At 35.9% G+C, this 24,342-nt stretch overlaps 1 protein-coding gene across 1 annotated transcript in view; it reads left to right on the top strand.

Annotated features, from left to right (window-relative positions):
- Positions 1–2,701: 2,701 nt before the first annotated feature.
- TES (testin LIM domain protein) overlaps positions 2,702–24,342 on the top strand; it is a gene marked incomplete at its 5' end in the record, with an annotated part of 44,061 nt that continues 22,420 nt past the window's right edge. The window contains 2 exon segments of the mRNA NM_001168690.1: positions 2,702–2,789; positions 22,923–23,175. Of these exon segments, the coding sequence (NP_001162161.1) occupies positions 2,702–2,789; positions 22,923–23,175 (341 nt within the window).

A 24,342-nucleotide genomic window follows, 5' to 3' on the forward strand; every position in this document is an offset into this window, starting at 1 on the left:
CCCTCCACTTCCCTCCACTGGGATGTGGTCCTTTTCCTTCTTCCCTCCTCCCTCCCTTTCCCAGATCCCTAGCAAATTCGCTTAAATAAGGTCTATGAAAGATACACTTTTGTAAATCAGAAACTGTATGTATCTCTTATCCACATTATTGCTAAATGAAATGCCCAAAAACCAGAAAATTTCCCCTCTGTAGTAGATTCTCTTTAGAATCATTTAAAGAAAAGGATTAATTTATGATCATTACTGTTACTGTCAAATGTATGGTTTAATAGCAAAACCTATTAATTAATCAGGAGTAAATGAAGAGTAACTTTGTTTGAGAATGACAAATGCATAAATATTACCATAATGTTTGCCTTTCGTCAAAGACTGATCTTGCAATGATTATTACCCCACAGTTTTGAGCACACATTGATAGGATGCATGGGCTGGGGACACAGGCCCCAGATATAATTGCCTGTGATTTTTTTTTGCTTTAAAGAGCTATTTCAGGAACTGTCATTGCTATGTCAGAAGTTGCTGAGAGATTTAGAATTCAGAAGAATACTGTGACTGCTGAACATCCAGGATCCTGGAATTTAGAACTTATTTTTCTCCTTTCTTTCTCAACTCTGTGGTGAACCCCCTCCCGTCCCCCCAACAAATTTCTAATTTCTCCTGTGTTTAACTCCTTTTGTTAGATAACTCTCTAAGGACTCTATCCAGTGCTGAGCAACTCATAAAATCAGGGACCACTAAACTGTATAGAAGTCCTACTGGCTGGCTTCATATTGACTTGGCAATCCACATGTTAACCCTGCATATTATATTCTATTGTATTTTTATTCATTTAGTTAAATAATTCCTAATTCCATTTTAATCTGATTTAATTTTATTTATTTTGTTTAATGTTTCCTAATTGCATTGCAGTCTGGTTCAGAACAAGTTTTATATCTTTGGTATAAAAAGGATTGTTCTAGAAGCTGAACTAAAATACTTCTCTATTTTAAATTTGAACTTTAAAAAAAAAATCCTTTCAGTCTTGAAATGATATATCAGTCTGGGCTTTCCCAAGTCTTCTTTGTCTCAATTATACATTTCTTATTTCTTCCAAAATATTTTAGTTTGAGTTAATTTTTAAAAAGCTCATATTTCTTTCTTAAATTCTTTATCTCCTTGAACTTTCTTTTTCTAGATTAGAATTTAAGTAAGTCCTTTTCTTATAGCAGAAGACAAATAATGATCAGGATGACCATCTCACTTCTAAGTTGACTTTATAATTTTTTTTTTCCTGAAAAATTAGTTTGGGGGCAGCTGGGTTGGCTCAGTGGATTGAGAGCCAGGCCCAGAGATGGGAGATCTTGGGTTCAAATGTGGTCTTCAATACTTATTAGCTGTGTGACCCTGAGCAAGTCATTTAACCCCCATTGCCTAGCCCTTACCAGTCTTTTACCTTAGAACCAACACACAGAATTGATTCTAAGACGGAAGGTGAGGGTTTAAAAAAAATTAATTCTTACCTTGGTCATTTCTGCAAACCTCTACCTCATCCCCATCCCTGAATAAAAAAAACCCTCTGTTGTAGTTGTGACTGCTTCTGTCTGCTTATATAGCATTTTAGACCTTATAGTTTATTGCCTCTGACAAGAGGAGCGAGATTGTTTCATTTTCTTTTTTTTTATGCCCCAGATTGGTTATTACAATTACTCAGTTTGGCCTCTTTGGGGGGTTCTTCTCATTTATGTTATTGTAATATGTATTTTTCTTCTGGTTCTGATTACTCTTGTTAATTTGTACAAATCTACTTTCTCTGAATTGCTTGTATCTGTAATCTTTTACCATCTAATAATGTTACATTATTTCCATATAATCTTTCTGAACCTCAGGAATTAAACAACTGCAACAAAAATGTGGTGTGAATCCCCAGGGTAATTGAATATACTACTCATAATGTTCTTCTTAGAGTTATTCATTAACCTAAAATAATTTGCTTACACTAGCTGCAGTGATAACTTTTGCCCCCTCCCTAAGCTACAAATTAAAATGTACATTATTTAATTATAAACTTTTATTGCATAAGGTTGCATTAAAGATTTTTTAGCATTATACTTTTGGACCATTCTGGACTAAGTGGAAACCACTGCTTCAATAGAAACCACTCGATTCATAAGTTTACATACCGTAGTTCCACCATTTCCCAAACATTGAGCACTCATTGTTTCTAGTTCTTTGCCACAAAAAAAGAAGTATTGTTACAAGTATTTGAGCACATTAGTTAGACTTTTCTATCTTTTCGTGTAGAATTTTCTATTTATTGGTATACTGTTTAATGGTGCATATATATATGTGCATGTGTATGTATGTATGTATGTACATAAAACTGGAACATAATAAATAGCTACAATTTGCTCTTGTTTATACAGCACTTTAAGGTTTGCAATATTCTGATTCTGTTAATTGGTTGCTTATCTGGCCTCATTTTTTTCAAATGTGCAATTGTTTGCTAGCATAAACATCATGAATACTACTCTAATCTATAATTTACTTAGATATTTGCAGTGTTTAAATGATAGTATTTTTCTCTTTCTTCTCCTTGACACCATTTAAAAAAACCCTACATTTGATAGTTTTAAATGTAAAATTAGTGGTAGCTGCATATTTTAAAAATGATTTTTAATTTTTAATCTTGTAAAAAGGCATATTCTCCTATTTTCTTTTGAACAGATGGGCTTAGGTCATGAGCAAGGATTTGGTGCCCCCTGCTTAAAATGCAAGGAAAAATGTGAAGGATTTGAGCTACACTTCTGGAGGTAATGCTTTTAAAAAATTAAGCACTGCATTAGTATGTTCCTTTCTATGGCAATAATTCCTCAGCTTTTTTGTACAGTGAGACAGTGCCAAGTTGCCTGGCATGATTGCTAAATGCAGATTTATCATTCTTTATTCTGAGATGTGAATAAAATGTAAAGCCTTCCTTTCCCCCTATTATTATGTTGTAATGAGCTAATTGGACCACAAAACCACATTTTTAGAGGACTTGATTAGTTCATTTTCCTTTTAAATTGCCTTTAGATCTAGAAAGCAGGATCTGATATTTTCAGAATAGCAAATGAGTCTGCTTTATTAATCTATTGAGATTAGGTCTTTTATTTCAGTATTCCAGGCATATTCTGCACTATAGTGCCCTAATATCTTCTCTGCAATAGCATCATCAATGTGTTACAATAAAATGAAAATATAATAAAAATTATAACCTCCTTTGACTGATAGTAAGAGATGCAAACCAATTGATCAAAAATAATATCCCTGGAATGCTGGCAGTCACAGTGTTTCCTATGGGATGTAATTGAAAAAATGATGAGCACTGGCAGGAGACCTGAGTATTATTTTGGCATCTGTGTTGAAAGGAGATAGAATGGAAACAGGGAAACCAATTAGGAGATTATTGTGGCAGTTCAAATGTAGGTGAAAGTGGTTTACTCCAGAATGGTGGCTTTCTGGGTGGAGAAAGGATGTGGGAACAACATGATTAGGTAACTCATTGGGTATGTAACAAGATGAGAAGGGAAATGTTAAGGGAGTAGATGACTAGGATGTGGTTAACTTGGGTGACTGGAGAGATAAGAGAACATGAACAACTAGAGTTGATCAGGAAACACTTTTCATAAGTTTTAACACCTGAGCTGAGGTTTGAAGGAAACTAAGGATTCTGGTAGAAAAGGAGAAAAGAAAAGAGAGAGTATATTCCAGTCATGGAGAAGAGCTTGTATGCAGCCAAGGGTAGGGAGGAGTAGGGGAAGGAGATGGAATGCTAAATTAGGATATTTAGGCTGGCATGTAGTGAGAGGGTAGTCATATGGAATAAGTCAGAAAAGAAGGTTTAAAAAAGTATGAGGAGCTTTAAATTTCCAGTGTGTCTCTGTGTGTATTTTATCCTAGAAAGTAGAGTAAGCCACTGAAGGTTTTTGAGCAAGAGTGACATAATTAAACCTCTGATTCTTCAGAAAGATTATTTTGGTAACTGTGTAGAAAATGGATTGAGGTGTGAGCCTGGAAACAGAGAGACCAATTTAGAGGCTGATGTAATAGTCGAAGAAAGGTAGTAAAGGACTAAACATGAGCGATCAGAGAGAAAGGGATAGATATCATTGATGTGGTAGAAGGAGAATTAAAGACTTCACTTTCAGTTGGATAGAGGAAAAACATGTTTCTTGGATTGCTAACCTGGAGGATTAGAAGGATGATGATATCTTCACCAGAAACAGGGAAGTTTACAGAGTAGAAGTTGAAGTGTATTTTGGAAATTGAGTTTTGATTTTAAGGTGCCCATAGCACCTCCAGTTGAGGAAGTTAGGGAAATGACTCATAAGAGCTTGCTTTGTAGCTAAGAGCATTGTTTGAATAGAAATGGTCATTGAACACATGTTGGCTAATAAGAAGGGGAGCCAGGAAGACTCATCTTTCTGAGTTCAAATGTAGCCTCAGGCACTTACTAGCTGTGTGACCCTGGACAAGTCACCTGTTTGCCTCAGTTTCCTCATCTGTAAAATGAATTGGAGAAGGAAATGGCAAAGTATTCCAATGTCTTTGCCAAGAAAAACCCACATGGGGTCACAAAAAATTAGACATGACTGAAATGATTGAATAATTATTATGATGCTAAGTGAGGTATATTTTGGCATTATTTAAAATGAAATTGTGATAATACTTTACATATTTCATGAGTCATAGAAAGCAACCTGCAATGTAAAAGTTAGGATTAATGAATATTGTATCAGGGCTGTAAATCTGTCAGCAGTACATTTAACTGCTAAGGAAAAATCTGAAATGTTACGGCAACTTATAAACAGAAAGAAAAGTTACTTTATTATGCAATGTGCTAGCGTGGATCTCATTCATTTATACACTGGTTAGACTGATCAAAGATTTATGTATAGATTTTCTTGGAGAGTTTTCTCTGCTCTCTATGGCCATCTGATATTCTCAGTTGGTTATTATGAAAACACACTCATATCTCATCACGTGCTCCTCAAATTTAAAGGCTCTTAGCAGGATCTCAAGGATAGAAACAGGAGCCACTGATCTATCCAGTAGGATTCTTCCAGGCCACATATTGATTTAGTTCCAAAATGTAATATTATTTAAGTATTTTTGCTTTTTTGTTGAATATTTCCCAATTACATTTTAATCTGATTTGAGCTTCTGCTGGGAATGTTGTGACCCCAGGCCACTTTGTTTGATACCTCAGCCTCAGAGTGCTCTTTCTAAGAAGGAGCTTATTCCAGACAGAAAAGGGAAAGAGTGTATTATCAAAATGCTTAAATATTCTGTGGCTTGTTACATTTATAGCATGAATATTTTTTGAGAAGTATCACAGCATTCCAAATGTTTTTTTGTTTTTTAAGTAGCTAACTGAGAGACATTTTTAGGTCTGTTGACTGTGAGCATTAATGTTTATGTTTAAGGAGGCACCTTCCAAGGGACTTTCAAAACACATTCAAAGGGACTTTATAATTATGCTTCCTTCTGATTCCTTCTCAAAGAGGTCATGTTTCTAGGATGCTTTGAAAAGGCAAAATCAGTAAATAAAAAGTTGGATGTTGGAGTACTGAGATTCTTTAAGGTTGATGTAATGTTCTGTGATGGCTGATTTTGTCTGCTTTGTGAGAGGCTACACTACCCTCTACTGGGCCAAAGTGTGCTTTGTCATTTCATACCCTTTTTTGCTATAGAGTTATCCCTGACTAAATGAGAAAGGTCTATGAAAAAATGTCAGCTTTCCTGAAAAGAAAAGATTGGAATTCCTGTTTTAGTGGTTTAATACTGCAGCCATTTGCTTTTTTTCTACTACATGTTTTTACAGTCTAATTTTTCATCTAAAACTGAGATTTTAAAAAACTGTCTTGTCACTCTGAAGAGGTAGATGATGTGGCCTTGGACACATAATTTGTTTCGGTATTGAATTTCTGCCCAGTACAATATATTAATATTTATTTATAAATTAATTTATAAATATTATGAATTATTAATACTTTCCCTAGATGACCTTCTATATGCTCTATCTTGCTTAGCTATCTAGATAGTACAATTGGAATTTTATAAGCTACATATATACATGTATGCATATATCAAATTTGCATATCTCTTTGGAAATCTATATAATTGATAATCCTATCAAAATGGCAACTTGCTTAATTGACAAAAAAGGTAACTAGTTTAATTTTGCAGTAATTTGCCCATTGAATTGATAAAAGATTTCAAAGACAAAGCAGAAAATCTTTCTAGCTTATTCTACTCTTATCTTCCTCCTCCTCCTACCTTCCAGCTTCGCAAACTCTGGCTAATCTCAAATGGAATTACTAATTTAGCCTAAATCTTCTCTGACACAGTTATGATTTTTCAAAGCTCAACAATGGCAGATCTTTGATATGTAAAAATGATTCTTCATTTCCATTCTACTATACAAAGACTAATGATTTCACCCAGATGTAACCTCAGAATTTATTAATAACCATAAAAGACAACGAGCCTTAGACAAGCCCTCATATCTATCATGGTTTTCCCAAGGTCATTTGAGACAAGAATCCATCTATCTTCCTTCTGATGTGAGTCAGAGACAAGTTTCTCTCTTTGTTATGGCCTTTATAGTCTATTCTATTACAAAATGTGTTATCCCTTTGGCTTTACTTCCACAACTGAAGATGGAGCTTGAAGCTTTCTTGTGGCAAGAGCCTCTCAGAACTAGCCTTCCCTTCTTCTGAAACCACCCTCTCCACCCTGTGAAAAAAATGTCATTACCAACTCACCTCAAATCATTCATTTGGAAAATCTCCTATGTGGCAGAGTAGGAGCTATGTACAACTGGGCAGTTTGAGGCACCCAGAAGAAACAAGAAATTCAGCTTTGTCCTGCTTTAGATGTTTTATTTAGAGATTCTTTAGTTTTGAGTGCCTCTTCAAGACCCACAAACACAGCCTGTTCCCAGCTCAGGACTTTCTCTGTTTGAGTAAATGGGAATCTCATTTTTCCTCTCTGGTTACAAGCTTCATTTAATTTCTGGTCCAAATTGAATTTTCCCCAACCACAAAGGAAGCAGAAACTTGTACAGGCTTATCAGTGTTTGAACTCGCTAGTTCAAAGCCTTTATAAACAGTTTAGTGATTTTCTCTATATAATTTTAAATCATTCTTCAGAGTATCTGTTCATATTTGTAGCAGGTGGCTGGAAAAATGGGCGGAAGACCCATTTTGGGTCTGGCCTCTGACAGTTAATAGCTGTGTGACACCGAGCAAGTCTACAGATGAGCAAGTCCTCCTCATCTGTAAAATGGGGGTAATAATAGCTCCTATCTCCCAGAGTTATTTTGAGGATTAAATAAACTAGTAATTGTAAAGTGCTTTGTACATATCTCAAATATACCTCCTTTACTCCTCTGACTGCCACAACTCGAGTGTAGAGCCTTATCACTTCTTATAGCATTAGCCTGCTGACAGGTCTGCCTGTTTTAAGGCACTTCCCATTCTAAAACATCCTCCATTCAGCCACTACAGAGATTTTCCTGAAGCGCAGCTCTCATCATGTCATTCCCTTACTCAATAAACTCCAGTGGCTCCCTATTGGTTCCAGGGGCAAATACAAAATGCTCTGTTTGGCATTCAAAGCTCTTCATAACCTAGCTCTCTCCTAGCTTTCGATCTTATGCTCTAAGACATGTACCCTTTGTTCCAATAACATTGGCCTCTTGGTTTTTCCAAAAAAAGACATGATTCTATCTCTCTGCTCAGGACATTCTTACTGGCCCTCCCCAATGTCTGGAATGTCCTCCCTCTTTAGCTCTAAGTACTCATTTCCCTGGCTTCTTTCAAATCCTGATTAAAGACCCTCTAATTCTAACCCCCTCCAGTTCCTAGTGCCTTTCCTCTGTTAGTTATTTCCTATTTTTCCTGTATTTATCTTGCTTTGTATATAGTTGGTTGCATATTGTCTACTCCTATTAAATTGTAAGCAATTTGAAGGCAGAGACCATCTTTCCTTTCTTTTTTGTACTTAGCACAGTTCCCTGTACACAGTAGGCAATTAATAATGTTTATTGATTAATTAATAAAACTTTAAAGCAGTCTGTCTATAAGTTCTATATAAATGAAGCATATACTAATATGCTTGTCTTCTTCTAATATTCCAACAGTGGATATTACCAATTCTTTCTCATACTTGATAATTTAATGGCCATGAGGTAGAAATCTGAAAATTGCTTTAATTTTCATTTCCTCATAAGTAATTTAGAGCCTTTCTACAAACAGGTACTGAGCATTTGCATTTCTTCTAATAAATACACATGTTATTTTGACCTATATATGGACTTTTATATCTATGTCAATTTTTTGAAACTAGTTGATTCTAGGCTTTTTTCAGAGATATTAGTTGCAAAGATAACATTATCATTTTGAGGCCTTTTTCTTAGTTGCAGAATTAGATCCTGTGATTTTCCCCCCTTCTTATATTAGATGCAATGATTCTCTGTGAAACTCTAGTTTTAATGCGAATTGTTTATTATCAACTCTATATATTGTTTGGTTAAGAATTCTTCCCCATTCATTGATTATAAAACCACCCCTTTTTCTTTTCTTTTCTCTTTTAAAAATGATACAACCTTTTACCTTTAGATTAAATATCCATTTGTAGGATATTGTAGTCTATGGTACAAGATGGTCCAAATCTTTCTGCTTAAAATGGAGAGTCAGGAAGACCTGGGTTTGAATTTTCCTTTGACTTGAACTACCTACGGTCTTGGACGAATCATAAAATCTCCCTAAGCCTTTTTTCACCATCTGCAAAATGGGCATAATGACACCTGTAATACTTACCACACAAGCATTTCATAGGGCTCAAATGAGAGAATGCCCTCAAGTATTTTATAACTGTTGGTGGCTGTGGTGATTGGTTATTTCTCTTAGTACCTGTTCCACTTAGATATCTCAGTTCTACTTTTGTCCTTTATTTAAGTTGAAGTTTGGAGTCACCATCCTTACCCCTTAGATATCACCTTTTACTTATTTTTTATCCCTCAACACTTCGATGAAGGTAATAACTTTTAGACAAAAATTAGAGAGATATACAGAAGATAGCATCCTTATTTGATCATAGAAATGGTCTGTACAATCACAAAAGGCATTGAGTTCCTGTGATTTTTAATCAACTAGTAGGAAATGAATTTAGAGTAATTCTATTTCTCAAATGTATATGAATAATATATGTATTACAGCTAGCATGGGGTACTCTGAGTGGTGCTTTTGACTATGCCTGCATTGATGGGCTTCTACTCTCCTAGATAAGGACCACAGCTTTGCTGCCCACTGGCAGGAAACTATAGTGTTTAATAAGAAGCTAATGAAACTGATTATTTGAGCAATGTTTGACAGAACATATATACTCCTAGTGAGTTGCATTTTAGAAGTGCTACCTTGGCAGGCTTACTTATATATTCCCCCAAATGGTACCATTCCTTTAAACATATGGACTTCTTCTTTAGGCATATCACATTTCCAGCTAGTTTATTAGTCATACAATAAAGAGGTTCTCATTATTTTGGTCTTTTCATCTTAAATTCGATTTTTAAAAGTTACATTGGCCAAATTTAATTCATATAACCTGGCTCTTTCCAAGGACAAAATTTATCTATTAAAGAGTATTTGGCATCAATAGGGAAATTCAGAGTATGTGGTACAGTGAAACTGGATAGTACCCAGATGTCGGTAGCTCTTCTCTGTCCTCTCAAATTGAGCACATAGTAAGTATAGGGAGAGACTAAAGGATGAATCATCAGATCATAAAGTTATAGTGATAGAACACCCTTTAAAGATGATCTAGTTTAAATTTCTCATTTTATAGATATGGCAAAGTCATTTAGTAAAGGTCCTAGAGCCAGATACATGGGTTTCCTGATTTCCAGTGTTCTTTCTGTTAGATCATATTTCTGTAATTAAGTTTCTTTGGCTTCTTTTCTTAGATCTTCTCAGGGGTTTCCAAACCTAGAGTAGCCATCTAAATTGGTTACTACAATTATGCTATGCCTTCTTCCCTATGAAGATTGTCAGAATAACCACTGGAGAAGGAACTACAGCTGGAAGTGGTAGCCCTTCCCTTGTTCTACCTGCTCCCTTCTTCTTTTCTCCTCATTCTACCTTTTGATTATTGGAAGACTTTGGGGAACTAAAAGAAACTTCATTAGGGAGCTATGAAGTATAGTTGAAAAATCATCAGACTTGGAGAGAGACTACCTCTGAAACACAGGATCTGTGGAGCAGTGCCTCATTTTCCTCATCTGTAAAATAAGGACAAAAGAGATTGCCTATATCAACTTCATAGGACTGTTTGAAGGACCAATGACTTACAGGTTTGGTTTGGTTATATATTTTGTTATTGGTATCACCATCATTACCACCTCTTATCATTAGGAGAGTTCATTGACTCATCTTCCCTCTTTACCAGCACTGTACTCTAACCCTCCACTGTTGTATAGAAATAAAAAGTAGCTTCTCTGCACTGAAAGTGGGGGTGGGGAGGCTTCCAATGGATATTAGCCAACTAACAATATTTATTGAGTGCCAAACACAAAATAAGAACTAAGTAAGGAGGTCTGAGATTTATATTTATACAAATGCCCAAGTATAGTCATCTCAATTCAGCCATGGTTAACGTGAAGTTCTTGGGATTATTAATAGAACAGTAAAAACAGCTCCAAATCATTAAGAGAAAAGTTTAGAATATAAAATATTTCTGTTCAAATTGGTTTTGATTGGTTTTGAACAGAAAACCGCCCCCCAAAAAATGCTCATCCAAAAATGGATTAATGCATGCGCTTCTGTCAGATTTAATAGCAATAAAAAAGTTTCTCTCCATATATGTATATACTTCTTACCAAAGACAATCTCCTAACTATTTAAAATTATAGCTTGTAACCATGCCCTGGGTCATGTCTTTAAACCATTGTTAATGTTGGCAGCAATTCAAGGATCTCCTTTTTATGAACTGAAGCTCCATTTACTTCTCTCAGAAAAGCTATTGTAGAAGTTGTTGTCTTTTTGATACTAACTAACCGTAAAACAGGCAAGGTGGAGGAATTACTGCTGCTAGGTGGTACAGTGGATAGATAGAGTGCTGCACTCTGAGTCAGGAGGAAATAAATGAGTTTGATTATTTCTTCAGACACTCACTTTGAGACCCTTAAATAAGCATTCAAACTCTCTTTCTCTGCTTCTTCATTTGTAAAATGAGTTTAATAATACATACTTATATTATTATATAATACATATCATATAATAAAGGGGATAATAATATATAACTCATATACCATATAAGGTGGTTGAGGATTAAATGAGATAACTTTAAAATGTTGTTGTCATATTAGTTATTACTAATATGACTATGACCACCATGACTACAAATACATTTGCTACTTTTGAGGTGAGTAAAGGAGAGAACTTTATCATTCCCACGCTGATTTTGAACATTTATATAATTATAAAGGTAATAGTTGTCTACACTTGATTTTATACCATACTTATTCCTTCACCACCACATATGGACCATAAAAATATGAAGTTTTGGCTTATTATGTGAATGTGTAATATGTGTGGGTGTTTATTCTTAAGAAGCAGCCTGAAATGAGAAATACTGGGCAGGTCTTGTATTCAGGAAGTCTGGGGTTCTTTTCCTTCCTTTGGAGGTTAAAAACTGGAGCATTCATAAAAATATATAATCATAGACTTTTTTATTTAGTGATTATTTTCTAAGTGCTGAGTACTCAATAAAGCATTTAACCTCTCAGTGCCCAGGCAGCTTTCTAAGCTAATGAATTAAAGATCAATAAAACAAGCAAACATTTATTGTTTTATGTTAGGCACTGGCATTCAGAAACAAGTGTAACAGGCCCTGCCCTCAAGGAACTTGCATTACGAAGAGGAAAAATAAATGCAACATATGTATTTGTGTGTGTGTGTGTATATATATATATATATATATATATATATATGTATGTATATATAGAGATAATATATATGGATGATATGGTCTTCACATAGATATTAGATGGATAGATAGATTAGATGATGAATGTATAGATAGATAGATGATGGATAGGTAGATGGATATTTAGACAAATAAATGGATAGATAGATGGATAGATAGATAAATGGATAGCTAGCTAGCTAGATATGTAGGTATGTAGCTATATAGTCATGTGGATATGTAGGTAGGTAGATATAAGTATCTTTGAATGAGAAGGCACTGGGGGCATAGGAAAGACCACACAGAATGTGAAGCTGAATTTAAGGTATAAAGGAAGTTCGAGGCCATCTTAAGCATGTAGTATAGGCAGTAAAAAGTCATGTAGTTGGGAAAGAGAATGGGTTTGAGGAACAACAGTAAGGAGGTTATTACGAAAAAATCTATAGTTGTATGAATGAAGGGAATACTATTGGGTCCAAAGGTTAGAAAGATAGTTTGAGACCAGATAATAAAGAAAATAAAAATAAAATTTAAATGAAAGATGCTGGAAGCCAGATTTCAAAAGTTTTAGAAGAGATCTAAAATAAAAAGTAGAAGTAGCAAGCATAAACAACTTTTTGAAGGAGTTTGACTGAGAAAAGGAGGAAAATATGGGATGATAGGTATCTTGGTAGTAGAATCTAGTGAAGATTTTTTTTAAGGATGGGAGAGATTTGAACGTGTTCATAAGCAATAAGGAAGAAACCAGTAGCTAGAGAAAATATTGAAGATTAAGGAAAGAGGAGGGATAAGGGTGGGAGACTAGCTAGTCTGCTGGAGAACATGAAAGGGTTTGAATCAAAGATACATGTAGAAGGGTGGCCTTGTTGAGAAGAACCATCTCTTCATCAGAGCCCAGATTTATGGAGGAAAAAATAAGTGATGATGTCAAAGTGAGATGAAGAGGGAAAGGGGGAGCTCATAGGGAATAATCTAAAATTTGTCATTAAGTATAAGGTAAAATCCCCAGTTGATGATTATGGGTAGATTTAAGAAAGAAGAGAATAGATTATGAGAATCTATTCTCATATATATAGAGAGAAGAGAAGAGAGATGATGGGGAAAAAAAGGGATAAAAAAGATTGTCTTGATCCAGAGAAGACCTCATTGTGATTCAATAGCAAAAAATTGAAATGGACTCGGGGAGAGGGGTGTGAGATTTCTAAAGAAGGTGGATGGTGGGAGCAGTCCATTATTGGGCTTAGCAAAGCATGAGCAGCAAGAGTACAAAGAGAGGAAGAAAATCAAGAGCAGAATGTGCAGAGTTGACCAGGTCCACTAAGAGAATTGAAGCAATGATGGGAAGAGAAAGTAGCTACGGTAGGTCAAGTGGTGTTGGGACTTACTCAGTCATTAGTTGCCTTCCAAATGATTTTCTTTTTTTTAAAGATCTCAAAGATATCCTCAAGTATAAGGATAGGGATAACAGCTGGCTATGGCTTGGACCTGTAATTTCATTGACAAAAGGAGAATTCCTAGGTGTAGAAATTCTCTCTACAAATTCCCCATGGTCTTAGAGAGTTGCTTAAAGCAGAGATGTCTTACTCATGGTGGCAAAACACCTTTGCTGTCTGAAAAAGATTAAAATGTAAATGAGAAATTTTTTGACAAAATAAATAAAAAATATAATAAAACATAGATAATGTTAATTTGCAATTTTCTAAGTCAGTATGTTGCTGGCAGAGATCCCTTCCCCTCTGAGTTTATGTCTAGTCTAAAGCAGGAGAAGTTAAGTGACATGGGCCAGAATCACACTGCAAATAAACATCAGAAGCAAAGGCTTGAGCTGTATCCTCTGTGCAACATTGCTTCTGAAATATAAAGTTTAACAGTGTGAAATTTGAAAAGATTAAAATTTATATAATAGAAACCACCATACCCCAGGTTTAAGAACTAGATTCTTCCTTTCTATTGCTGGAAGTATAAGATTAGGGCTAAAAAGGACAGATTCCAATCTTCTGTCTAATCTTAAGAGCCTGATTCTATTGATTTACCTTTTCGCCTCCTAAAATTCATTGTAGGAAGTAGTTTGTTTTCCATTTTATCCACAATATGAAAAGTTCTATTGCTTGCCAAACTCAGAGTCTCAGAATACTCATTCCTCTAAGACTTCTTTTTATTTCACTGGAGCTTAAGAAAGGAAAGCATGGCCATTGGCAGAACCTATGGATTGATACATATATTCTTTGTGATATATTTTAAGCAAGAGAGCCTTTCCTAAGGGTTAGTGAATGGATTACTATATTATTGACTGAGGACAAAAGTGAAAGAGATGGCTTTTGGTAAGAAGGTGGTGTTCTGACAGCTTCAGTTTTTAGAAAGACAGAAAAATGAGTCAGAAAGACAGAGGGGAAGACACTAACATAAAAACTAACATAACGTCAGGCAGTTAGGTGGCACAGTCAATAGAGTTCTGGGCCTGGAGTTAGGAAGATGCATTTTCATGAGTTTAAATCCAGCTTTAGACATTTATTAATTGTGTGGCCCTGGGCAAGTCATTTATGCCAGTTTGCCTCAGATTTTCTCATCTGTAAAATAAGCTGGAGATTGTAAAGGATAATTTAGCATTGTGACCTAAACTATGTTAATTATTTGGTCACCATGGATATCCCAAATATAAAAAAAAAATAACCAAGTCAGCTGGAAATTTATGGTGATTTAATTTATATAGTGGAAAGAAATTAAGAAGAAGGAAGAAGGAAAAGGGTATAGGATTTCTCCCACCTGGCTAGTGCCAGGAGGAAGACCAGAGGCTCTATGAAGATAAGGTTTTGAAGAGTAAGGAGGAAAGAATCAGCCTGAACTCCAAAGGGCTCAGCCAAGATGCCTGAACCTGAATCAGCTCAAGGGCAAACTCACTGCCAAACCCAGACAATAGCTGCCACCACACCAAGATTTCGGAATGCTTAGCATGCTGCCAGCCAGAGTCACCTCTCTCTCTCTGTCTCTCTGTCTCTCTGTCTCTCTGTCTGTCTGTCTGTCTGTCTGTCTCTCTCTCTCTCTCTAGCAAGCAAGTGACGTGCCTTTTTACAGTTTTACATTACTTTCCTGCGTCTCATCTGTTAGCTTGAATTAGGACAGCCCAGGGGTCTGTCCGCTTTTTCTGAACATGTCTGTTGAAGGCCATTTCCTCAGATAATGGTGCAGGCATTCCTGACCTTGTTAAACTAAGTAGGGTGGAGAAATGTATAGTTCCCAAGACTTGATTTTGTTAAACCAAGTATCTCCATTGTTACTAATCAGGAAATAGCTATGTCAGATTTTCTAAAGTATAGCCTGAGTAGGATGGAGTAGTTTTAAAATTCACAAGAAGGAAATGGCAAATTAGTCTAATATCTTTGCTGAGAAAATCCCAGATTGGAGGAAGAATTGAACAGGACTGAAAAATGACTGATCATCAGTACTTGCAATCAGATTCTAAACCTCTTAGACTACAAGTGAACTGTCTTCCACTGTCGTCCTCCATATCCGTTTCAGCTGAAGGTACATTTTTGTGATTTCATTTCCACTTCTATAATGCCTTTGATACTCATAACAGTTAAACTTAGATTTTAGGTAAAGGATAGAGAGGACTAGACAGTATAATTTCTCTATGTGCTTCCCTAGAATGGCCTTGACCAGCAAGCAGAAAAATGTAACATATTGCTGACACTGGGCAATAACTAATGTTTACAAAGGATTTTTTTTCTGTTTTTTTTTTAAAGAATCTGTTCCAGTATTTTAGCAGTCCTGGTGTGGGTTCTTTAGATTGGTTCTCAGATGATAGAAAGCCACTGTTGCCTTATAAGGCCAAACTCTGGCTTTAGAGGACCTACCAGACCTTGCAAATAGCTTTCTAGATTAATTCAAGTGAGTAAAATCTTAGAGGATAAAAATCTATTAAGTCATTTCCAATTTCTCTCCCTTCCTCTCTCAAATACTGTGACAAGGAAATCACTTTAAAAGACTGATATATATTAATTTAAGGTCACCAAGGAATTCAGCTCTGTAATTCCTAAATGAAAACTCAATTCAGCAGTCAACCTTTTATGGAGTTTAATTACAAATAGGAGTAAGAAAGGAATTAGAGATAGAGAGAGAGAAAAGGGAGAGAAGGGAATAGGGCTTAAATACCCCTTCTGTTTAGGCTGGGCCAAAAGGCCCAAGCCCTTAGATAGCTGGGGCAAAGAAAAGAGATCAGTCCCTATTACTCACGTGACCAAAATGGAGAAACAGTCTCAGAGGCCCCCACCTTCAGCTTCCTTCAGAGCAAGCTTCTCAGAGCACACTCCAACCACACAGACAAACTCCTCAACCACCACCCTGAGTCTTCAGACCCCTCTATCTTTAAGGAAACCATCCAAGTTCCCTCCCCTCAGTTCTCACTTCTACCAATCACTGTCCATCAATTTCCCTGTGCCAATGGAGGCTCTAGCTTAACCCAGGACCGCCCAGAGGTCTCTGGCTTTGCACATGTCTGTTGAAGGTCATATTTTTAAATAATTAAATCTTTGATCCTTTGCTACAGCCCTTCCTAAATCCTGTTAACCTGAGTAGGGTAGAGATTGGAATAATTAAATTTTGATCTATGCTGCAGCCCTTACTCAATCCTGTTAGGACTGAGTAGGGTGGAGATTGATTCCAAGTATCTCCATTGTATCAATTCTAAAATCAATCATGACTCAAAGAAATTCCTGTTCTATGCTTAAGCATAGGTCAAAGCCCTTTCCATTGTTCAGCAAAAGGTTTCTGTCCTAAAGTAATCTTAAGAAGGGAGGAGGAGGAACCTCCCATGCCAATGGGGTTCACATTCCAATAGACTATCAGTAAGAAATTTTCCAAGTATAAAATTTCCCAATGGTGAAATTTCCAACATTTATAAGTCTAAGGAATTTTAAGGTTTACAATACATACACATATGCCTAAATATATCTTACATGCAATACCTTACCTGGTTATATTTAGGTGTTCTCTATATAAGAATGAATTTCATTTAGTGGCCTTTTCCATTTTCATGCTTGACACCACTTCCAAAATTTCCCTCTTCATTCTTTATCATGTACCTATAGCCATTCCTGAGATTATGGAAGAGTTGTTTCTCTGTGTTTTAATGGCTCCATGGGGATTTAAACACAACTGTACAATGCTGTACCATGTTTCCTAGATATAGGGCTTCCTTTGGGCAACACTTCTGTTGGCATGGCCCACTTCCTAGACAGAAATCTCTTTGACAAACTATATTACACGTTCGCAATTTTTTTAAACTCAAAAATTCCTCCTTTTTTACACCTCCCCTCCAGAGAAACAATTTTCAATTAGGTCCAACAATAACATATTTAAACAGTATCAGAAAATCAGTCCTGAGCATTTACAGAGAAAACATGAAATGAATAGAAATCTCAGAAAGAGGAGTTGCTCTTTTTTCCACTAGATGGGAGTAGAAGATAATAGCTATGAGCAAGGAATCTTTGAGAGTTTTGCTGGCATGTGCTGACTGTTTGGAACTAAATGACAAAGTTCAGAATTCAAGCCTGTGTCCTGTGGCTAATAAAAGTAGTTTATAGTGAAGTTCTGAAATTCTGAAATCTGTTTCAATATGTATGTCTTGCTTTAAGGCAACCCTTTATGCAAAAATGCAAACATAAAATGAGAGGCTGGAGGGCTAATAGAACCCAGGGATCAGAAGACCCGAAAGCTAAGGCACTTGGACCTCTCCCGGGTTTTCCTTTATGTAAAAGAGGACTAATCATTTATGTACTAGCTAAGTTCATAAGGTTATCATGTAATTCATCTGAAATTATACCAAAGGCTAATTTTTTTAAACTGTAAAGTGCTCATTAACATGGATCTACATAAAGTAATTTGTATAGGCTTCCAAAATTGTGATTTTTATATACACGCTGCAAAATAATAGCATTTCTAATAAGTTAATTGAAGCACAACTGAATTAGCTACCAAAATGATATTCCTGCATATATGAGACCTGACCAAGTTGCTTTGTTGAACAAGCTTCAGTGGTTTTTGCTTGCTTGCAAATGCTTCCTTTTTATATTTTAAAGGTCTTTAAAGCAGGGATCCTTCACCTGGTGATCTTGGACAGATTTCAAGGGCTTCATGAACTTGGGTGGGAAAAATGGATCCCCCCACCCCCTTTAAATAGAGCATTTCCTTAGATTCTTTTTCAGAGAAGGAGTTCATGCAGGGATTTCACCAGATTGTTGAAGGGGTTCGTGACACAAAAGAGGTGAGGAACCCTCACTTTTAAGGCTAGCTCCAATCTCTCTTTCTGGACTTTTCACATCATTATTCTCAAACACACTATAGTCCATCTCTAGATTTTGAATGAGAAGAAACCACTTAGACCAGCCTCCACGTTTTAGAGGGGTGATATGATTTACTGTGTTTCACAAAGGCTGGAGGCAGCATCACACAGGGTTGAATGCTAATTCTGGAATTCTGGGAATTGGGTTCTTATCCTTCCTCTGATACTTATTTCCTGTGTGATCTTGGGCCTTAATTTCTTTGGACCTCATTTTCTTCCTTAGTCAGTAAACAGTAAGTGTCTACTATATGCTGGGTGTGGGCAGTTAGGTAGAACACCAGGTAAAGGGCAGGAAATGAAGTCAAACTTATCTGCCCGAGTTAAAATCCAGCCTCAGACACTTTCTAGCTGAGTGAACCTGGGCAACTCACTTAACCCAGTTTGCTTGAGTTTTTCATATGTAAAATGAACTGGAGAAGGAAATGGCAAAGCACTCTAGTAGCTTTACCAAGGAAACCCCCACTTGGGGCCATGAAGAGCCAGATGTGACTGAAAAATGACTGAACAAGAGAAATCTATTCCAGACACTCCACTAAGCATGTGTTGTACAAAAAGAGGCAAAAGAGAGTCAGTCCCTGCCTACAAGGGATTAATACTCTAAAGGGGGAAGAACAAGTAGCACATATTTACAAACAAACTATATACAGGTTAATAAAGCAAGTCACCGACCAATGGAAGGCACTTACATTAAGAGGGGTTGAAAAAAGAATTCCTAAAGAAGCTAGGATTTTATTTGAGCCTTAAAGGAATCCAGGAGGTGGGGACAGCCAGAGAACATGCCTAGAATCCAGAGATGGAGTATCTTGATCTTAGGACAGCCAATGAACCAGAGTTCAAGGAGTGTATGGTGGGAGATGGGAGGTGTAAGAATACAGGAAAAATAGGAGGGGGCTTGGTGATAAAGGGCTTTGAATGATAAACTAAAGATTTTGGAAGTGAGAGGGAACTGCTAGAGTTTATTGAGTATGGGGCTAAGAAGTCAGACCTGTGCCTTAGGAAAGTCACTTTGGTGGCTACAGAGAGGATGATCATTCGAAGTGAGGGGAGCCTTAAGGCAGATAGTACATAGACCCACCAGCAGCAGGCTTTTATGATAATCCAGCCATGAAGTGGTGAGGGTCTGCACCAGGATGGTGGCAACTGAAGAAGAGAGAGAAGGGGACATATTTGAGAAATGTTAAATGAACAAACTGGAAGATAATTTCTCTACTACCTTCCTGTTCTGGTTCTGTGATTCTATGAACCCATCTCTCACATCTTTTGCTCTTTACACTGTCTCTCCTCATTTAATAGATTTGGGTAACCTTCCTCCCCCCCAAAAAAAAAGACTAAGATGATGAGGCTCTATTGTCTCTCTGTGTACCACTCTTACAATTAATGTTAATTGTCACTAGGTGAACAGTATAAAGGATCTTCTATACCCTGATTGTGTAAGCCAAACAAATTTAAATATTATATGTCTAGCCAAGACATTTTTTTTTGCATATAGGTCAGTTTTTATTTATACTGAACAACTTTATACTGAATAGCTTAAAAATACAGAATTAAAATAACTTTAATCTCTGTTATTTATTAATATCTGATCCAAATTTTACATATTTTAAAATATTTAAATGTTTAATGAAACCATGATAGAAACACAATATGAAATTGTTAAAATTCCATACTGACCACTTCTCCATAGTTCATCATTCCCAGATGGATCTTCCTCCTTTCTTCCTTTATCATCTCTTCAGGAAGTGGTCATCCATTTTTCTCTCATATTTCTGTCCTCTTCATTTCCCCTCTTTCTTTCCATACACAAATATGTATAGTTCTAGGAAAACTACAAAATTGGAGCCAGCCTGCCTGCATTCAAAGCTTTGTCCTCCAGCTTGTTCTTTGTGTGACCTTTGGTCAGGTCATTAAAACCCTCTTGAGTCCTCAGTTTCCTTATATATAAGTTGGAGTGGGAACAGATTATTTTTAAGGTTCTTGCAATATTCAATCTTAATTTGGTATTTTATTCTAGGGACAATAGGGAGCCACTGAAGATTTATCAGTAGGGGAGAAATACAGTCATACTTATGTCTTATGAAGATTATTTTCCCAGCTTTATGGAGGATGAATTGGAAAGGGAAAATAGTAGAAGGAAAGAAACTAATTAGTAGTTAGTATAGTATAGTATAGTATAGTATAGTATAGTATAGTATAGTATAGTATAGTATAGTATAGTTTTGGGAAGTAATGAAGACTTGAACCTAAGGTAATGGTCATGATTGGAAAGAGAAAGAAAAATGCAAGAGACATGTAGAGAAAGAATGAACAAGAAGTAACTATTGTGTGGATAACATTGTAGTATAAAGTGGAATGGGTCAAAGATGATTGAGGTTGCAAACTTACATGGTTGTTTCTGGAGCAGAAATAGGAAAAGTTGGAGGAGAAACATTTTTAGGAAGGAAGGTAATGAGTTCATTTTGGATATGTTGGTGTGATAAAAAAATAATGTAGAATTTCGATATTTTCATTTTAAAGGAGAGTCTATCAAGAACTGTCTTTTAGGAGCCCTGGGATAGTTTATATTGATAAATTCTACAGCCCCTCTTCAAAGGATACTTTCTTTTACTATCTGCTATCACTAGTTTTCACAAGGGACCCAAGAGAACTTTAATTTCTCTCCTACTTACTGGAGTAGGAAGACCTCCTTCTCTTAATGAGATATAGTTAATACTTAAAAAGCTCTACAAGGAAAATAAGTTAAAAAAGAGACAAGTTTCTTATACAAAAAGTACTATCTGACCCTATCTAGACCCAATATCCGAATACCTGTTACTGACTTTGACTTGTTTGTTTTTCAAATCATGGTCTCCTCTTGCTTACTCTCCTCCCTTGGGTGAAACAAAGCCTCTTCACTGATAACTAGTGTGGCAGCATATCCAAGGTCCATTCTGTATCATGCCTGATGACTATTTCACTTCTATGTAATGGGATGGTATTAATATGTATATCTCAGTGTTATTTTGAGACAGAAATGATATCTTGGGGCTGCATAGAGCACACTTAGCTCACTGTGTACACTTCATTTCTGAATGAGAGCAATTGGAAATGCTTTGCAATTTTAGATGCTTATATAATTGTTGTGTGCTTGGAGTAGCGTTTGGTTGAGAGTTTCTCCTCAGATTGTTTGGTCTTGATTTTATATCACATTTTCCATTGCAATCAGATTCCAGATTCTATTGCTCTATAACTTCTGAGCTTCTTGGTGTAGCTAGGAAAAATAATGGTCTATCCCTCACAACCCATTTCCATTTTCTGCCTTTCCCTGTTCTCAGGTAGAACCACTGTACTCTGTTCTCATCAGACAGTTTTGGAATATTGTATTTGTTTCTGGGTTCCACTTTTAAGAACATTGTTGAGCAGGAGGATATTCAAGAGAAGGCAATCAGGATAGTGAAAGAGCACTGATGATGTCATATGAGTATCTATCAAAAGTACCAAATATGCTAAAAGCATGGTATCTGTCTTCAAGTATTTGAAGGACTACCAAGTAAAAGAGGAATAGATTTGCTCTTAATGCTCTGGCCTCAGGAGGCAGAAGCAAGAGCAATGGTGGTTTCAGAGGTCAATATAGACTTGGTATCAGAATAAATTTGCTAGTGATTAGAGCTATCCAAAAGTGAAACAGACTGCCTCAAGAATAGTAGAGGTCTCTGGTTTTTGGAGGTCCTCAAGCCAAAGCCAATGGCCTCTTGGTTATTATATGCTAGGTATTCCTTATCTGTGTGGGCATTGTACTAGATGGCCACTCTTTCTTTCCAACACTCATATCCTGTGAATCTTTTGTTGACTCATTCCATGTTGTTTTTTTCTTTCCTACCCTATCCCACCCAAACAAATATATAAGTATCCCTTTTTTTTGTTAGTAGTCACTTACATATATATAGACAAATGGTTATTTCCAAAGAAGGGTTTTTTTTTCCAGTAAGTGGAAACTCAATGAAGGACTTGTTTGTGCAAGTTGGGAAATGTTACTATGTATTTTAAATGACTAAAGAAAAGCTTTGAGGACCTTTGCAATAAGAGGTGTTCAACCTCTAGATTGCATTCAGGAACTCGGATTGTTCCAGGGATAGAGGAACTTGGATTTGGAATCATTTCAAAGATTATTGGTGAGTGACTTCAGGTCAAAGTAATTTGTATGCAGAATGGCCTCATTGCAAAGGTTATTTGTATCTTTGAACTGATATTATGGGGGATTGTACTAACATAGTGAAGGAAGAGGAGTACCTTTGGAGAAGAGATGGGGAAAGACTGACAATGCAGGGGATGATTTCTGGAAGAGAAATCTTCCTTTTTGCCCTTACATAATAGCAGCACACTGTTAACTTGAAAATAGAGAAAGAAATAGCTAGGATTATTTTTGGTTAAGGTAGGAGGAGAGGACATGTTATGAAGAACCTGTTTCATAACAAGATGGCTATTAATTGAATTATACAATGCATTCTTTTTGCTTCTATTGGGGATGTGTATATGTTTGTATTAGAAACAAAGACAAAGTTATTATTCCATACCACATAAATAGAATATTTATCTTTGGCTGTTTTCTCCAAAATTATAGGAAAATATGCCGCAATTGCAAATGTGGCCAAGAGGAGCATGATGTTTTCATGAGCAATGAGGAAGACAGAAAAGTGGGAAAACTTTTTGAAGATACCAAGTATACTACCTTGATTGCAAAGCTGAAAACAGATGGGATTCCTATGTATAAACGCAATGTTATGATCTTGACCAATCCTGTGCCTGCCAAGAAGAATGTCTCCATCAACACAGTTACCTATGAATGGGCTCCCCCTGTCCAGAATCAAGCACTGGTAAGTTTTTTTTAAAAAATTGTGTATATATGTGTCCATATAGATGTTGCTATCTGTATTTCTCCTTTTCTCTTTCTCTCTTTTTAAAATATGTATTTAAGTGTATGGGTAAGAACGTGTGTGTGAGAGAGAGAAAGAGAGAGATGAGAGACCTACCTCCATACATGGAGAGTATTAGGGACCTTGTTCCTATCAGATTTTTGTGGGTCGAACTTTTTTCTGTTTTGTTTTGTTTTGTTAATAAAATGATAAAATAAACTTTATATCAGTCAATGTTTTCATGTGCTTTTCACATTTTCATCCATGTTATTAGTGACCCAATGTCTGCAATTCTGTTATTATCATGAATCAACTTCTTTTAGGGATTTATATTACTTGGACCCATAATTCTTTTCCATCTGTTGCAACTCTTTATCAGGTGTGACTATGTTAGGAAAAATTTCAAAGATTTCTGAGTCAGTGTTTTTAATTCCTTGAGAGCATATTCTGCTTTCCTTAATATAGAGAGAAGAGTATACACTTTGTGTATCCTCTTATTAAAAAGTTTACAAACCTTTAAATTTTCTTATTTTTGAAAATACCATCTCTGTAAAATCATAAAAATATAATTTAAGTCACCAGTGCTAAGGAAAGCATTCAGCAGAGCCCTTATATTGCTGTATAAGGTCAGAAAAGTGAGTGTACTGTTCAGAGTATGCTCCAGTTTTCTTAGAACTACAGCCAAATTGGACATCTGAGAAGGCTCATCTCTTAGGAGAGTTTTCTTTGCTCAGAAATTTAGAACAGAGGGAAGGCAACTTTGTGAAGACATGAATTAATATCATTTTTGTTTGTGTGACATTGAAAATAAAATGCAAGAAAAACATTCATAATTTGTGGTTCTTTAATGCTTGTGTTGCCTAATAATAACCGCTTTGGTATATAGTGTAAAAGATAATATCGGCTCATTTTAAAACTCATCAGAAAATTTTAAAATGGGCTAAACTTTGGAAAGATGATCTGTTTAGCTTAAAACTTTATAGAGCTCAGTGAAGCAATAGTTAATAGCATTCTCAAAGTTTCATAATACTCTTCTCAAAGTTTCCTTTAAGAAAAAGTCCCAGGATTTGTTTATACTAGGATCCCTTACTATTTCTTTTTTTAAGATATTAAAAACCCTTACTTTCC

Source organism: Monodelphis domestica, chromosome 5, assembly GCF_027887165.1.
Source record: "Monodelphis domestica isolate mMonDom1 chromosome 5, mMonDom1.pri, whole genome shotgun sequence".
NCBI lineage: Eukaryota > Metazoa > Chordata > Mammalia > Didelphimorphia > Didelphidae > Monodelphis > Monodelphis domestica.